Below are 18773 nucleotides of genomic sequence, written 5' to 3'. Positions count from 1 at the left end.
CTAGCCGTGATACAAGGTGGTATGATGTCCACCCTCCAGCTGCTCGACGTTGTACTAAACAAGCCGTTCAAGGACCGAGTGCGCCTGGAATACCAAGAGTGGACGTCCGGCGACAACCCCAAGACACCGACAGGGCGCCTACAGAGGCCTCCGTTTGCGACTGTTTGTGGCTGGGTGCTTTCCGCCTGGCGCTCCTTGCCGGATTCCATGGTGGAAAATTCTTTCAAGAAATGTTGCATCAGCAACTCGCTGGAAGACGACACTCGCTGGCACTGAAGACGACGCACTGTGGGAGGCGGCCAGCGACAAACTCTCGTCTTCAGAAGACAGTGGTGCTTCGTCGGACGAATAGGAGCAGTTGCGATGGTGATAGAGGGGAGCTCCGACGATCGGGATGCGGTGCGCCCAATTCGCAAATAAATGCGGTTCAGCAGTTTTGGGTTGTTTTCTTTTTTTTTTTTTCTTTTTCGGTAACCTGAACTTGGGGGGTCGACCTATATTCCCATTCCACCTATAGTCCGGTTTATACGGTGGGTAAGCAGACCTAGTGCGTTATCAGCAGTATATAAAACTTTGATAGCAAAAACCTTGTTGGCAGATGTATGCTTGTAGGCTCTGCAAATGCCACTGACAAGCAGTCTTACTATTAATAAATAATGACGTGTCTTCAATAAACAGTACAAACAGCATGGACTACAATTCTTATGTTTCATTCACTTTAACCTATTATCCAAATATATGTCCATATTACATGCATCCTTGATGGCATTGACAACAAAAACGAAAGAACTGTTGAAGCCATAACAATAATTTTCAACTTCTTTCATCTAGTACCAATGATTGTTAGCCTAATTTTTCAGGCTCTAAAACAGCTCATTAAATGCAAGGATGTTACTACGAAAGTTCAAGAACATGCGGCTTTTATAAACTTAAGCACTGCAAGGCAGCTGCTGGGATGAGCCGTCATTTCGCTTTTACGAAATTCCAACTGAGTCAACCAAGAAACTGGCGAGCTGAGCTATATTTTGCAAACTCTTGGCTTTGCAAACCTTCGCAAACACCTTTTGCTCACGATGGCGATGCACCAGCTAGCTATGCCCTCAGCTGTCCTTATCACTCAGGTAACCTGAGATGAAGTGTTCTTCAGAGAAGCCCCTGCTGTGGTATATGCTATCAACTGCACTGCAAACATGTTTTGCTTGACTACACATACAGACGAATCCAGCTAGAGTCAAAGGCTGTCGCGATGCCTGCAAAACATGGCCCCGTATGCCAATTATATTCACATAAGAATGACACCTTTTAAGATCCTGTTAAAGTGTGCAGGTAATAATGAGCGACTTCCTTTAGCATCATTTGAAGAGACAAGAGATTACATAAGGTGAAGTTAATAGAGTTTTAGAATACCGTACGCAAAGCTTGCGGGTGTTGCGTTTGGGTTCGTCACTTAATGGAAACCCGCAAGAAGTGGGCGTACGACACATGGACAATGCAAACTCACAGCTTTGCTTTGCACTGTTCTAAAGCTCTCTACGTCTTTCGCAGTACGACACATGGTTATTACTAGAAGGTGGCCTAGTATAATATATAATGCTGAATTTTGATTTCAGTAACCTTATTTGTGACACACATGTCAATGAAGAGTTGAAAAGTTCTTACATTTGGCATCACACAAATGATTTAAACACATACAGCTGACTAGGCAACCAGCTCTTGTAGAGGTGTTCCATGGTAGCTAATATGATCAAAATCCCAACAAATGCTTATCAAAAAGACGCATACGCGCTCTCTTTTAATAAGCACACAATACCTACTGCAATAAAAAACAAACCAAACAAAAATGTTTATGTAAACATACCCGACAGGAAGGCTAATCGTTTCTTCAACACTTCCACAATATCCGCAGCTTCTGGCAGCCCTGAGAAAGCAATGTGATATTTATAAATTGCCGAAGGTGCACCAAACTTCGTTCATAATTTACGATTGCATGCTAAAGTCTCGCACACTACCACTTCATGCCTCATGATAGCACAAACTAAAACGCGACCGCAAACAAAACATCCGTACGAAAATCCAATTCATCAAGTGCACCGTTTAGGACGCTAAATCAGACAATAAACGCGTGCAAGAAATACAAAAAAATCATGACAAATGATTAAGTAGTTCATGGAGCTTTTTTTAACAGCAAACTGTAAAGCTTATCAGATGCAGGGACCGACAAACACAAAACGACTTACTGGATCTCGTCTTGTTCACATCGCCGTTTCTGCAGGTCTGCCCAGTGTGTTTTCGCTCCAGCGTCTTAGACATTTTAAAGAAACCTGGAAGGAGAAAGTAAAACCGGTCGTGCTCAGGAATAGCTGCGCGCTCTGCGCACTTGCCACGGAACCTGCTGTAGCACATTTCAGAAGCAACGAGCCTGGCCGTCGGTTACTCGGATCGTTTTGAAATGCCGGGAAAGCAAAGATCGCACGCTTTTCCCGCTGGTTTCAGATGTCAAAGCGAACGATCCGCACATCCAAAGTTCCCAAATCGGGGAGTACGGTGCTTTAACAATTGATAACTACTACAGGCGTTTCTATCAAGGGGCAAACTTGTTTCAGCAGCGGCACAAAAGACGAAGCACCACCGCCGCATAGTGCACGCCGACTGTGCGAGGCATGGGGCGAAGCGCACCGAGGCTGATGCTTGCCACTCACCTGTTGCTGCAGGCGCTAGTCGCGTCGGCCACCGCTGTAAAGTGTTGAGCCAAGCGCTCGTCACGCTTCCGTACCCGACAAGTACCCCCCGGCGAAGCCGTTGTCTGGCCGCAAGGTCATATCAATAACGCAAGCAGCAGAGCGACGACAGAGCACGCTCTAGACAGTAGCTGACGATGCCCCGCCGGTCCAGCGGAGGCGCCCATTGCATTCACAATGCGTCACGCCTTGTGGTCACATGGCCACCGCAGGCGGCCAGCTGACGCTACAAGAAGAAAGAATGAAAGAACAGACAAAAGCAAAAAAAATACAAGACAAAAGAAAATAGAAGTGATGTCGAAGTCGCTCAAGCTGTTGCGGATAGGATGGGTCCGCAGTTTCAGTTTCTTTTTCAACGTTGTTCGTGGCGTGAGCGCCAACTTGAATTGCACTTTTGTGCTTTCCCCTTTCAATAACTCACATTTGTTTGCAGCGGGAGTGTTATAGTATTCTACAGATTAAATGAACAGAATTATCTACAATCACATTACATGTCTTGCATCAACTGTAAGCGGGTAGAGAACGCCGTCGAAAATCAAACCTGTTTGTTGAAGCAGTTGCCCTTTGTTGAAATCAGTGTGGTTCGACGTCGCACAATCGCTTCACATTCCGCCATAACAATCACCAGTGCAATCCAAGATGCAGGCTGTGCGACGGTCACCATCCCACGGCAGACAAGGAGTGCAAGAACAGGTTCTTAGTGCCATACGTCGTCAGACGCAGACGTTGGGAAAGATCGCGAGCAGCCGCAGAAGCCCGGGACGCATCAATCACATCAAGTCCAGACATCAATGACAAGCAGCTTATTCCAGCCTACGGGACCCAGAGCATCCAGACTACACAAGAACACGAAAGGCGGCCCCACTCCAGGGGGAGGTCGCGTTCCAGAAGAGGTTCTAGACCCAAGGCCCGCTCCCAATCACGGGGGCGCTCGTGTTCTCAAGGTCACCATCAGGGTCGGGATCAGCCTGGGCGGCACCCGAACGGCCAGCTACCTGGCGTTCAGTTCGAGATCACGGCTTCACATCCGGGGAGGACGCCTGCAGTTACTTCGAAAGGCAGCTGGGCTGAGCGAGTGCGCAACGGCGGGGCAGAGGTGATGACAGGTAAGCTGCCAGAGCATGATAGAATTGCACAGCTAGAGCAAGAAAACGCGAGACTTACAAAATCAAATGAGAGGCTATCAGCTGAGTTAAAGGAAATAAAAATTCTTCTCACTAAGCTAACCAGCGCGCAATCTTCACAGCCAATGCCTCAGCCAGTTGATGTCCCTGTGGCTGAAAACGTGGGGGACTCGAGAACCGCGAAAAAGAGGGCAGTCATGGCAGAACACGTGGAAGCCAACCAAACGACCATGTCAGATATGAAAGAGGTGTTTGACACGCTCAGCAAAGTAGTAGCCAATCTTAGCGAGCAGATGGGTAGGCTACAATCAAGCGTGGCGGCACTGGAAGAGCATATGACTTTGCGCATTACAAAGCTCGAAGCAGATCTGCACAACACAGCAAGGCCTCCTCATGCACCAAGCTCACCCCTTCGGCCACCAATACTAGTGGTACCAAACCTGTCGACAGGTGCAGCATCAGGCTCTGGCCACCCATGTAATAACCATGATGGCAGCGCTACGTGAAGCATTTCGTATCTGGCAATGGAACTGTAGAGGTTACCTTAAAAAGAAGGCAACCCTGCAGCAGTATATCAGGAGCAGCCAAGAAAAGCCTCATATTATATTATTACAAGAGACCCTTTCACCGCAAGCAACGTTGCCTGGATTCCGGCCTGTAATAGGGGATACTGAAGGGAGGGGAGTCTGCACCTTCGTATGCAACAAACTAACGCACGTAACCCATGACCTCAAGATAGAAGCAGGCCGATTGGAACACGTCTTGGTAGAGATCGTGCCGGGTACCAGCAACCGTCAGAGCATTTTCATTCTTAATATATACAGCAGTCCAAAGGAACAAAAGCAAGGGTTCAAGACGGTTCTAAAGAAAGCTGTTAATATCGCCGGGGAATGTCCACTCGTCATAGCAGGTGATTTCAACGCCCCTCATCATACATGGGGTTACAAGTACAACACTGGGAAAGGAAATCGACTTTGGCAAAGCGCCAGTGAACTTGATCTCACCCTAATCACAGACCCCAGCCTACCAACAAGGCTTGGTACATCTTGCTGCAGGGATTCCACCCCGGACCTTACATTTGTAAGGAACATCAAGAAGGCCCAGTGGATGAACCTTGCTGTAGACCTAGGGAGTGACCACTGCATTCTTGCCACTACCTTCTCCGTGGAGCGTAAAAAGCAGAGAGAATTCCACTTCACAGACTGGGATAAGTTCAGGAAAATAAGGATGGAAAGGGAACAAGATGGCCACAGACAAGGCTTGGAGCAGTGGGTCAAACAGATTAAAGATGACATCAAATCCGTCTCCTCCACCATTACCACAGATCTTCCGGTTGAAAGAATGGATAGCCGGCTTGCTCATCTTCTTGAGGCAAAGCAAGCACTACTCAACCGTTGGAAGGGTCAGCGCCTGAACCGAAGACTGAGGAAGAAGATAGCTGAGGTAAACAGATCAGTCGAGGAACATTGTCGCACACTATCGAGGCAGCAATGGGACGAAATCTGCAACTCCGTCGATGGTCAGATGCGCAATGGCAAGACATGGAATATGTTAAAGCATCTCCTCAACGAAAACACCACCAAAACAAATCAAAAGCATGTCATCGCTCGAATTTTGCATAAAGAGATAGGGCGCACTACAGAACAGCAAGTTGTCCAGCAGCTCGTGCATAAGTACCTCCCAATCAAAAGAGGATTGGCACCACCAAGTAGACAGTACCAGGGCACGCCAAATCCAGGTCTTGAGGGCGACTTTAACATCGAGGAGATCAGAAGAGCCTTGCATGATCTCAACGGCAGGTCGGCCCCTGGTCCGGACGGTATATCAAACAAGGCCCTGCGTAACCTCGATGACGATTCAATTGAAACCCTGAGGGATATGATCAATTCAGCATGGAAAGAAGGCAGGGTGCCAGAGCAGTGGAAGCTGGCCAGCACGATCCTTATTCCTAAGCCAGGAAAGCCCCCTAACTTGGACAACATGAGGCCAATATCCTTGACATCATGTATCGGCAAGGTCGCAGAACATGCCATACTGCACAGGATAAACAAGTACTTGGAAGATAACAACATATATACACACAATATGGTTGGATTCAGGGCAGGGCTATCCACACAAGATGCATTGAAGCTTATCAAACACCAGATCATTGACAATGAAACCAGAGACGTGAGAGCCATTCTGTGCCTAGATCTAGAAAAAGCGTTTGACAACATCCACCATTCATTCATACTCGAAGCAATTTCCAAGCTTGGTCTAGGGAAAGCCTTCTATGACTACGTATGGTCCTTTCTTACAGATCGGAAAGCCGTGATGAAGATTGCAGATATCGAGACCGCAGAAATCGAACTAGAAGCAAGGGGCACGCCACAAGGGGCAGTGATTTCACCAATGCTGTTTAACATTGCCATGATTGGACTGTCAAAGAAATTATCGAGCATTGAAGGATTGAAGCACAGCATCTACGCAGATGACATTACCATCTGGTGCACAGGTGGAAGCGAGGGGCAGATTGAGAGCGCTCTGCAAGAGGCGATTGACACCGTAGAAGACTACCTTCGCCCTTCCGGGCTCAAGTGCTCCTCGAGTAAGTCAGAACTTTTGCTTTATCGGACTGCACGCCGGGGACCAAAGCCCAGGGGATGGAAGCCATTAAACCAGATAGACATCCAACTCCGTACAAATCAAGGGGATGCCATCCAGAGGGTCGACTCCATCAAAGTCCTGGGAATGCTGATAGAGTCTACCGGCGCCAACAGCAAATCTATAGCCAAGTTAACTCGGAAAACAGACAGTGCGGTGCACCTCATACGCAGAGTGGCCAACAAAAGAAATGGGATCAAGGAAGACAACCTCATCAGGTTGATGCATGCGTTTGTTCTAAGTCACTTCACATACGAGGCAGCAATGCACAACTGGTCAAGAGCAGAGTCCGAGACACTGAATGTGCTCCTCAGGAAAGTTATCAAGAAGGTCCTGGGCCTACCCATACATACCAGCACCGAGCGTCTGCTTGAGCTTGGCATACACAACACGCTCGAAGAAATAGCAGAAGCCCAAGAGAGAGCACAGTTTGCAAGGTTATCTACTACAAGGTCGGGGAGAATGATCCTGCAGGAGCTGGGCCAAAACCCAATAGCAATCAGACGCAATTACAATGATATCCCTGACAACATCAGGGAGACTATCACGGTATCTCCTATACCGAGAAACATGCATCCAGAACACAACGTCGGAAGAAGAGTAGCGAGGGCCAGGACTATACTTCGTCAAGTCTCAAACGAGGAACGAGGGGTCGCATTTGTTGACGCGTCTTCCTACGCCAATGGGAAAGCGTTTGTGGCAGTGGTAGTCGATGGGGCTGGCCATGTCGTCAACTCAGCGACGGTCAGGACGAAAGACCCAATCATTGCGGAACAAGTGGCCATCGCCTTAGCACTCAAGATGGATAACATTGAAGTGGTCTACAGTGATTTCATGGCAGCACTACGGGCGTTCGCCAAGGGGACGGTCTGTGAACAAACGCTAAAAATACTGCAAGGCAAGAACATAACACATCATCTTCTGAGTTGGTTCCCAGCTCACCTTGGACAAATCAACGATTCCCCTCCCAATCTCAACGAAGCAGCACACGAGGCGGCGCGAGAACTCTCCAACCGCGCCTCCCCGGGGATGCGTTCTAGCGGTGAAGGGGATAACCGGGAAATTCTTACAACATATAACGAGCTCACTAAACATTTCTACCTGTCTAGAAGGATTTTTCCTCCACCTCACAAAAATCTAACCCGGCCCCAAGCACTTACATTAAGGCTTTTGCAAACGCGGATGTACCCTACTTTGAAAATGTTACACATCATGTACCCTGACCTATATCCAAGTAATCTTTGTCCACATTGTGGGGAAATAGCTTCATTAGAACACATGCTCTGGCAGTGCACCAAATTCGCTCATTTACCGCACATCACCTCTGCCAGATGGGAGGCGGCAATCCGCAGCTCATCCTTGGCAGATCAGCTCTGGGCTGTCCACCAAGCCCGCGAGGCGGCTGAGGAGCTTGGCATCTCAGTCCCCACGTGGGAGCTGCCCGCAACACAGTGATCTGTGTATTGGAGGACCAAATAAAAGTTTATCCAATCCAATCCAATCCGCCATAACAAGATATACAGCTTGGCAGGGGCGCGAATTACAAGGACTCACACAAATATAATTACGATCACACCAAGAAATCTTATTAATCTGGCTTAGCTATGAGTTTTTGTGAAGATATGTTCAATCAACAGTATTATTTCACTGACCACTACTTCATTAGGCACCCCTGTTGTATGAAGAGGCTTTTTATTGCGAGCACTACGTCGAATTTGCAACATTGACGCTCGCATTAGATTTTTCCGAAACCACGCTTTCGGTTCACACACAACGTACGAGACGTAAACGCAAGCACTGCTAATTAAATTATAATAATATAGAGGGGATCTACGGTGTATTCAACGATGTGCACCGAGTGCTTTGAAACGGAACATTTATTCTTGTCAATGCGAACCTCAGCGTGTGCTCGGTGACGTACGTATGCAAACTAGGTCAGCCATTAATGCGATCAAAATCTGAGATGATTTACGCTGGTTTCATTTCAGCAGCGTACCACATATTTGAAACGAAAGGCAGATCGTCGTCTTCCAGGGACATGTTAGGCGAGAGGTTAGCCCTCCACTCCCCTTACCGTGCCTCCTAGTTGAATTGGAGCTCATGTGGAACTCGCATACGGGGATGCCAGAATTAAGTAGTCGTTTAAGGATTCATCGAGGCTTCTTTTGTGCTGTTGACCTTGTGTGTACAAGCAATGCTCAGGCATTCAGTACATCAATGACGTTTCGTCTGCCCTTTCACTGACGGGCTATTTGCTGCAATGGTCGATGAAAAGGATCTTAACGCGTCGTTCGAAAGGAAAGTTATTGAGGGTTAAGTGAGCTTTTCTCGGCTACTGTGCTACAAAAGGCTGATAGTCCGAAGTTTTACCCGCCGTAAGATTTTCTCCCCAACTATATACCACGCCTATTTTACGACTCACTGATGTTAAATTATTACGTAGTCGTGCTTAATCATACTTACTTTGGCAGTGCAAACAGCCAAGGCACTGCGGTGCGAATCCATGGGGAGCTAAAATGATGAAGATGTCGTTCTTGGAGTAGTACTATGAAGCTTCAGCCGTGGCTTCAGTTAAGACAAGCGCTATCGCTTTCATATGCCCAACGAAAGCGCTTTCATCGCTTTAGTTGGGCATAAGAAAATGAGGAACAAAACGATGTGCCTAAAATACTAAGTTTCTGCACGTCACCACTTTCACGATTCTCTTCAATTTCAACATTCATCTACTTTCACAATTTCACTCATCTTTACTGCCTCCCTTAACCAATCATCAGCGGCGCTTCAAGTACGTGTGTAATGGATACGAGATCGGTGTGGTCACTACACGAATTACTTCTCTCAAGTTTTGTCAAAAAAAAAAGAGCTTGAACACACATTGACAGATTGCATTTTTAGTAGTTCCAAATATCACAGGCCGGCAACCTTATTTACAACAAACAGCCCGGATAGTTCCGCCCTCCTTCCCTTCAACCATCTGTCCGCAGGGGCAGCTGAGACAGACACGGCTGGAGAGTGTTTCGGTGATGGTAGTGAGGCAAATCAGAATCATAAACATCATCATGGCGCCTGTTTCATCGATGTTGTTAGTGGGGGTAAAAAAATAATAAGAGAAGACCTTTGTGCATTCGAATTCAAATGAGAAGATGAGAAGCTCGAGGTAGTGAGTGATCAGATGACGATGCTTTCCCGCACTTACCATGGCGAATACTCTTATCTCCACGAGGATGGCTTGTGGGCAAGTTGGCGAGGCATCATGAAAGACTACAGCGCACACATAGACGGGAATGAAGGAAGTATACACAAGACAAAGCGATGATCAGGACTTCGTCTTGTGTATACTTTGCCGTCTATATGTGTGCTGTAGCCTTTCATGATACTCTTATCGGTCGTGGTAGGATTGTCTACTCTACCCCACCATGCAGCCACATTGATATCCGAGGACTGACACCACCCTCAGCTACTTGCTGTAACATTCATCTTATCAGTTGCCAAGTCTTTCTCTTTTTAGATAGTGCAAAGGAAATTCCCTTTTACACTGATCGCTCGCAATTTCAAAAGCAGATAAACCAAATGAGCCCCCCCCCCCCCCCCCTCCCAACGCATGGAGTTCTTTGAGCTAGATTTATTGAGTGATATGCGGGGTTTAACGTACCAAAACCACCATATGATTATGAGAGACGCCGTAGTGGGGGACTCCGGAAATTTCGACCAACGGTGGTTCTTTAACATGCACCCAAGTCTGAGCACACGACCCGCGACCTGCGGGTCAGCAGCCGAGTACCTTAGCCACTAGACCACCGCGGCGGGGCTCTTTGGGCTAGATCTACCACGATTTGTTCCAAGTTTGCAGCGCTCCCTGACTCGCAACTTGTGGCTGCATTAGCTGTTCATTGCGCAATGTTCGCAAGAGCGGAACGAGTTGTCAAGAAGACAGCGTGCAAACCCACTTAAACACTGCAAAGATAACCAAGGTCGGCCGACAGGCACACTATTCGCCCTGTATATAGCTATTCAAACAGGCGCACACGATGGCTGCTGTCGTGTGCTAAACGCCAATAAACACGCGAGTAAATCACTCAACACCATCGGTGTACAGAAGGAAAGATATTTTATTCGTGTGTAGATTTATGTATATTATGTATAGTATTTATAGATGTATGTATAATTCTTTTTGTAGTAATATGTATAGGAAGCCGAGGCTACATTTCATACACTTGGTTATCGCATAAGTATCGTAACAAGAGCAAAAACAACCAAAGCTCAGAGAGTGATACAGGCGATGGTTGATCGATATACACTTTGTCCACAGATACACCAAGATAAAATCTTGAAAGGTTCGAAACATTGTCACGTGCGGCCCTGTACAGGCAAGGAAGAAGGTTCAAAAGGCCAACAAACGTCTCAACAAACACTTGTCTCGCATATACATATAATGGCGACCACTTGCGCAGGGCTGAGGTAAGCCGGTGCACCACACCTGCATGCACTGTTTTTTAAAGGGACGTCGAAGGAAAACACTTGGGTTAGGTTATAGACTGGTAAACTTATAGAACATCGAACTGGGCGATGTTATCGTAATTCGATCCAGTGTGACATGGCACGTAATCCTCAATTGAGGCGGGTACTCCTGATTCCATGCATATCGAAATCCCCCTTCCACCCTTGGCTTCTCGTGGCATCACAGCTTTTGACACAATCCAGCAGGCGTTATTTCAGAGTTTTTCATTTTCAATGGAGAAGAATACTGCATCATCCCGTTTTTTTCGCTTTCAAGAATGGCTCTCTCCGATGCGAAATAACGCACGCACTAAGCTTAGAAAATATCGCATACTTTTTTTTTCTGCGCCAAAGTGTCCGAAATATGCGAACCTACAATAATGTCCGCGTTGTCCCCATATCTTCACGTAAGGTGCAAACTCAAGGGAAAGAGATAAGCACATGAGAGTATGTTTCAACAATAGTGACCGTATCTGGTGATGAAACACTGTTCAACTGTGCCATAGGTGGCCTTAGAAATAATTTATCAAATTACCGACCGATATCGGTCCTCCCCATTATGTCGAAAATATTTGAAAGTGTGATTAACCAAAGACTGGTTTCTTTCTTTGACAAACACAAAATTCTTTCTAATAGCCAATATGGTTTTCGGAAAAACAGATCAACTGAAAAAGCATTGTGCTACATCAAAGATAGTATACTTACGAACATAGATAGCAAAAATTTCACACTTGGTTTATTTCTAGATTTGAAGAAAGCTTTCGATTCCATAAAATATAATATTTTATACGACAAACTATCTAGGTATGGGGTGCGGGGAGTAGCATTAGAGCTCATTAAAAACTATCTGAGTCACCGTTCTCAAATTGTGCAAATACAAAACGCAAAATCATCGAAACTAAAGCTAACACAAGGAGTTCCTCAGGGGTCCATACTGGGGCCATTTTTATTTCTTGTTTATATTAACGATATTGTAACTATAGCAAACTCTCCTGAAATTATTATGTATGCCGATGACACTAATGTTTTTTTTAAATCCACAGACTTAACTGATTTGGAAACTAAGGCCAACGAGTACCTTGCGTTGCTCTCGACTTGGCTAGGCCAAAATAGACTGCAGCTTAATATAGCAAAGACAAACTATGTCATATTTCGTGCTCTGAACAAACAACTTAGCCGGGAAATAGTTCTAACTTTCCAAGGGCATGAGTTAACCAGGGTTAAAGAGCAAAAGTTTCTTGGTGTCTGGTTCCAAGAGCATCTTTCGTGGAACGTTCATGTTAATAATTTAGTCGTTGAACTCTCCCGAGCTGTTGGCTGCTTGTATAAAATTGCACCCTTGATACCTATCTGGTTGAAGCAAAACCTATATAATTCATTGTTCTACTCTAGACTATGCTACGGAATACTGGTCTGGGGTACCACTACAAAAACCAACTACAATAGGATTATTCGTCTACAAAAAATGATACTGCGCATTTATGAAAGTTATCAGGGGCCATGGTACCAATTAAGCACGTCACCGTTATTTTTAAAATATCAAATGCTTCAAGCAAACAAAGTTTATGACTTCAAACTACTGCAGTATATACATTCCAATGCACTATATCTAGACGACAGCAGCAGTAATGAAGTCCCATACGACATGAGACTGAAGAGAAGACGAACATTAAAAACCAGGACTAACTATGGTACACAAACAACCAGCCACCAAGTACTTATGATCCTGAATAAGCTAGAAGGTCATATTGAATTCTTCACGACTAGAAATGCATTTAAAAATAAGGTGAAGGAACTGTTACTTGCACAGGCTTTGAGAGAATGACTATTGCAACACATGTGTGTGTGGGTATATGTGTGTGTATGTGTGTATATATGTGTATGTGTATATATGTGTATGTATATGTGTGTATATATATGTGTGTATATATGTGTATGTAGGTGTATATATGTGTGTATATATGTGTGTGTATGTGTGTGTGTATGTATATATATGTGTGTATGTATATATGTGTGTATGTGTATATATATGTGTATGTATATATATATATGTATATATATATGGATGTATGTGTATGTATCTATGTATACTATTGCATTCCATGCGTTTGATTGAGCTTGATTGTGTGCTGATATCAATACTCCTTTTGTTATCTTATGCCTCTGTCTATTAAAAAAAAAAAAAAAATAGCACAGTAACTATGTGGACGTACGAATGCGAAAGACTTTGTATTCCTAACGCATTGTATATCAAATGTGTAACGATTTTTTTTTATATTTTTGTTTACTGCCAATGAACTACTATTATGCCATGTAATATGATGTTGTAACATGTTACGGGTACCGGGGCCCCTGTCAGGCGTTGTTCGCCTTTAGCTCCTGTACCTTTCTTGAAGTTGTCAAGATCAAATAAATCTTATTCTTATTCTTATTCTTATAAGATAGCAAGAAACGCCGGTTGTATGTGTCCCAGAGGATAAGCCACGATCAGTCAATGTCCCAAAAATTGTAGCTATGCATTCAAAACACCATTCCAAACAGCGTTATTGATAGAAAAAGAGGTGCCTATTCATATCGATATCGCTGCTTCAGCGCAAGGATTTGAAGACGTCGTAGCACATTTATTTGGATGACAACGAAAGGGGCCGTGAGCCCATATTCCACTAATTCGCCTCACCTAAACAATCAATCTCACTCTCGTCTATCCCGACATTGCGACAAGAGGGCATGCAACTAAAGACGAAGCCGTGTCTATTCGTTGCAGTCGCATTACATTATACCTGCACGTATGTCGCATAAACAGCCCAGTTTTCTAATGAGCAGGGAAGTTTGGGGCGACGCGTCACGTGCATGTTGGTGGATTCACTGTAGTTTCCTGAGAAATAACTGCGGTGCGATAATTATTTCTAGACATATATGTCACCGAAACAAGCCGATTTCGCGGGCCCCATCGAGCAACGCTGCTGTTTGGAGCCTGGTCTATAGAGAACATTCCGTAACCTTCCCCTATGTGTTTCCTAACCCTTAACGAACATTTCACAGGCAGACTGGATCAGCTCAGAGGGTTCGAAAATTGATTTCCGATTCGGTTTTCCTGTTATCCTACGAGAGCATCAAAGAACCCCGACACGATCTCGTCAGCTCCCATTCCGGAAGGCTGTTATTCACATATACCATCAACGAGACCAGCGCGAGTTCTCGCGAAGCGACATTTTCGAGCGTTTAAAAATGGTTCTCGTTAGCAGAGCATATATCTGGACGTTGCACGACTGTTTGCTCCAACTCGTCATATATGAATGACCCGAGAGGAGCTGATGGATGATGCCGTCCTACGTAAAAGGGTGTCCTAATTCAAGCCCCACCAAGGGCTACAACTAATTAAACAAAAAAACCCAGTCTCCAAGGCTTTGCTTTTGCCAGTGCATGGCGTGCGCCAGAAGTGTAGAAAAGAGCAAAAAAGAAACAATAAATAATAATAAAAAACACTCTGTGCTGGCATCCGGCAGTAAAGCTTCATTTTCTTTCAAGCAAATGGAAGAAAAGTTTTTGTAAAGAAGTTTACCAGTCTACATGCACCCCTACAATTTGCCTTTGGTGTCCCTTTAGGCAAGGAAATGTGAATAAGGGATAAAGTAATAAATACGCGGAGAAGGAAATGGCGAAGAAGCGTCGTTTAGCCGCTGTACCTGAAAGGAGTTAGAAATCATTAAGCGAAATGTGAGCCTCGCAACATTGCTCCTGCGTCACTAGATATTTAATAATCCAAGTGCAAAGGTGTAAATGTCCATTGAAGCAATACTGCAGTTGTTCCTTCAACTTGGCACGTTGGCAAGGCATATTATACCAAATGCGGAGCAAAAAATCTACTCAAGGACTCTATAGTGAGTCCAATGAACGTTGAGAAATATGGTTTTTTAAACACAATGTAAATTTTGCCAATAAAAAGCGTGGCATCGAAACAAAACATTAACGGTGTCAGAAAGTACGTAAAATCTGCGCATCATGTTTTTTATTTTTTATGGATATCTGTCTGGAAAAATAGGCGTCAGAATTCACCAAGTATAAAGCGATCAATACCAGGGAGCTAGGATCTAAGCACAACTACAAAGGGACAACGAAGTTCAACAATGAAAAAAACTCATATGGCTGAACGTGCAAAGATTGAAGCGTTCAATGTGCGTTTGACAGCTGATTCAACATTTTTTTTATAATATCGAGATATAAAACGGGTGAACAGTCAACCAGCTTCGTAACATCACATAGATCACAGTTTGTTGTATATAATCATCGTAGCCGAGGCTTTTAGCGCAAGACTGAATAAATTGATGTATTTACGAACGTAAAATGAATCGTTTCTAATATTTCCAGTTTACTTTACATTTTTTTCAGCTGAAACACCTATTGGGACGGACAGCTAGAAAAAAAAAAACAAAGTGAAGAATTGATAAATTTTTAAGTACAAAAAGCTGACATATCTTACAAGTCAACAAAAAATTGAATTATAATATGCAAAAGTTATTTCATGCAATTAACGGGATGCTAAAAAGAAAAATGGTTTTCTCTAGCCTTAGTAGATTACTCCGTTACAATGCCTCAAAATCATCCCCTTGCTCAGAGAAGACGCCTGGGAAGTGAGAAAAAAAACGGAGGACGACACTACCTTGAAATTCCCGCACCAATCACCATGAACTAATAAATGTTGATGGCGCCTATTAGAATATACAATGTCCATAAACGGTAAAAATAAATCATAATATGTAATAGGTGAACATTTTCGGAATGGTTAATAATTAGCAAACTGTGTTCTGAGGGAGGCAGATACTTAAGATACCAAGTTTCAGAAAGTTCAGCTCAGCAAATGTCGCTCAAAATATGCCGAATACACTTTAGAATACATGATGTCACTCGCGAAGTTTTCGGTTTAAAAACAAAAAATTACGGTTTGACCTTGAATTCCTCTCTGAATAGGTATATGATAGTGGCATCAATGACATTAAGTTTCTCAGAGTCGAATTTATTAATGTGAACCGATTCATCGTCTCACTTCAGTTTTTGTACTACTGTGAAAATTATGGCGTACCTAGATTTGAAAAGATGCACTAAATATAAAGAAACAACATGTCAGTCAGAAGGAATTGAATGGGGGGCTACATGTAGTGAGTCTGCCATATCACGCTGTTACCATGATGAGACGCTACGCGCAATCTAGGTTTGCTTACAAGATATCAAGACGCCAACAAAACAATTTGATGCAGTTTACGTCACACTTATGCTGGCTTTCATTTTCGTTCGTCATCATCATTATCATCATCATTCATCATCATTATCCTGATTACGAATCCTGTCATGTGCATGCTGCTGCCACGTTATACCCGCCAACTTCTTGATATAATTTGCCCACCTAATTTTCTGTCTTCCTCTGATACGTTTGACTTCTCCTAGAATTCGATCAGTTATCCTTAATGAAGAACGTTTATCCTGCCTACGTATCACGTGTCCGGCTTATGTTAATTTGTTCATTTTGATTTCAATAATGATAAGATCGACTACGATGATTTCAGCCACGATTTCAACTTCGCCCTCGGATGAACGTAATTGCTAAAGCCAGCATAATGTGATCACGTAAGAAAAAAAAGCCCTGAAACGCTAGAAAAAAAATAAACAAGCACAATGCAACAAAACCTTGAACATTGATGTTTATTGCAGTGACGATGTTTTGTCGGCAAACGCCATTCATTATAATATATATATATATATATATATATATATATATATATATATATATATATATATATATATATATATATATATATATATATATATATATATGGTCATCTGCGTTGAATATTCCGGACGTATCACCGTGTGAAACGTCCACTGGACACCCCATACGAATTCCAACCCGTACCACCCCAACAAGGGCAAAAAAAAAAAGAAAAGCTGAGTCAGATAAAGATGCAGGGCTTCATGAATCTTCGCGAACAAACTTTTCATTCGTCTCTAAAGCTAACAACAGGAACGTAGACTATGTAACAAAGCTGCCAACAAGCATCCCCCGTAATTGCTTTCGGTGGGGCTTTAACAGCTCAGTAATTGTTCTAGGTCCAGCAGAAAAGGCACTTAAATTTATTCTAGTTACCCGAAAAGCTAGGCATTCTCAATCAAACTATAACCTACTTAGTGCTGAACAAAAAAGAGTATTACGAAGAAACAAAACTCACAGAAAATGTTCTGGCAACGCTTTGAAATATATCGCTCGCGGTTAGTTCCCTGTTCAGCTGATACACCTCAATGTACTTTTTTACTCACCCTCAGGCTCAAAATAAGTTTTTAAAGTTTCTGAAATAATATATTGATCTAAAGTAATTTGTCAGAACTTATGGAACAAAAAAAAACAATTCTAGCTGTATTGCGTAGCATGATAATCTTCCAGTTCTATCTATGCGTCCACTTTCAACGTAGGAGATTGCTTCATTTATGTTTTGGAAAAAATTAAACTACAGTAAAAAATGTTTTCATAAACCGTACACATGTGACAAAGAAAAATAAATGCAACATTCTTGACGTCTTCTGCCCTTATAATAAAAAGAAAAAGAAATCAGGAAAATGACCTTGCAGTGAGTGTAATTCGAGTCTCGACTATATGATCATATTTACTCCATGGAGTGAAGACGGACAATATCACCACACTATTCCATCTTATCTTAGCAAATTATACGACGATTGATACCATTTTATAACCGTGTTCGGTAACACCTTGTTCACTTAAAGGCCAAATAATAGGCTTTACATGGCATGAGAATAAGCAATGAACGCGAACCCCGCTTGATTCTCGCAAAAAAAAAAAAAATACTACCGTCTAATTGGATATCCTACAAAACCGTAGCTGACCAGCACAATATAAAAATGTAGATAAGCACAATCAATTGAGCTGCCTGTGACAAAAGCATAATTCATTCGGCCGAGTTTATCATAACTTTCATTCTCCGATGTCATATACTCCACTTCTTTTTTTTTTGATGAAAGTATTGCTTCTGTATGTTAAATAAATAACGCGTCCCAGTAGCCCGAGCAAAAGCAAGGTAAGTAAGATAAACGAAAGATAAAGTGCAGTAGCAAAAATGCTAATAAATAAAATATACGCTGGGGCTGAATTGGCGCACAATTTCCTGTTATACTGAAGGGCAAATTAAGAAAGTACAAATATGTTGATAACTGCACAGCGAAATCGACGAACTGCACCCCTCAAAGTGAAAGTTGTAATGCTTTGTTCTTTTTTCCCCCCTCCCGTGTTAACGGGCAACTCCGGGGCCATCAAAGTCAACTCTGTATTTGTTTCGAGTAACTGAAAGCTTTTTAACGTTCTGCCGAACTACTTGGCGTGTGTGCGCATATTTAGTCTATTTAGCTTCGAAGTTAATATTTCCTCACATAACCGTACTAAAGCACACAGCGTTTAAATTGTTCAAACAATTCGCAATAAACACTACAACTAATTAATTAAGCTGCAAGACAGTTGTCACTAAACGTCTGAACAACGCGAAAACAGAAACACCTAAACGCAGTTGGATCACCGGTAAGGAGGCAGGCAAATGAAAGCCATCCAGGCTAGCAAGCTATCGTACGCCTAAGAAGAAACGAGAAAAGAAAGAGTGAAAGAAGAGGGATGAGTATTTGGCAGCACTGACGCATCGGAAGATGCGGAGGAAACAGGGTATTTGAGCCGGGGAAGCCTCGAAGCAACGACTCCTCGTTGCTCATCGAAGCAGCG

The 18773-nt window shown here is 43.5% G+C and overlaps 1 protein-coding gene across 2 annotated transcripts in view; it reads right to left on the bottom strand.

The window, feature by feature from the left end:
- Positions 1-2838, bottom strand: part of LOC119174177 (SEC14 domain and spectrin repeat-containing protein 1-like) — a 42399-nt gene extending 39561 nt beyond the window's left edge. The window contains exons 1-3 of one of the 2 annotated variants that reach the window (XM_037425000.2): positions 2700-2838; positions 2238-2321; positions 1859-1918 (exon numbers count right to left, since the gene is read on the bottom strand). In XM_037425000.2, the coding sequence (XP_037280897.2) occupies positions 1859-1918; positions 2238-2310 (133 nt within the window). In that variant the 5' untranslated portion in view covers positions 2311-2321; positions 2700-2838. Of the gene's footprint in view, positions 1-1858; positions 1919-2237; positions 2322-2377; positions 2402-2699 lie in introns of those variants that run through there. The other variant, XM_075889683.1, reaches the window with a different exon arrangement.
- Between the last annotated feature and the right edge of the window lie 15935 nt (positions 2839-18773).

This window comes from Rhipicephalus microplus, chromosome 3 (genome assembly GCF_043290135.1).
Source record: "Rhipicephalus microplus isolate Deutch F79 chromosome 3, USDA_Rmic, whole genome shotgun sequence".
Classification (NCBI taxonomy): domain Eukaryota; kingdom Metazoa; phylum Arthropoda; class Arachnida; order Ixodida; family Ixodidae; genus Rhipicephalus; species Rhipicephalus microplus.
This window is presented reverse-complemented; position numbering and strand designations above follow the sequence as displayed.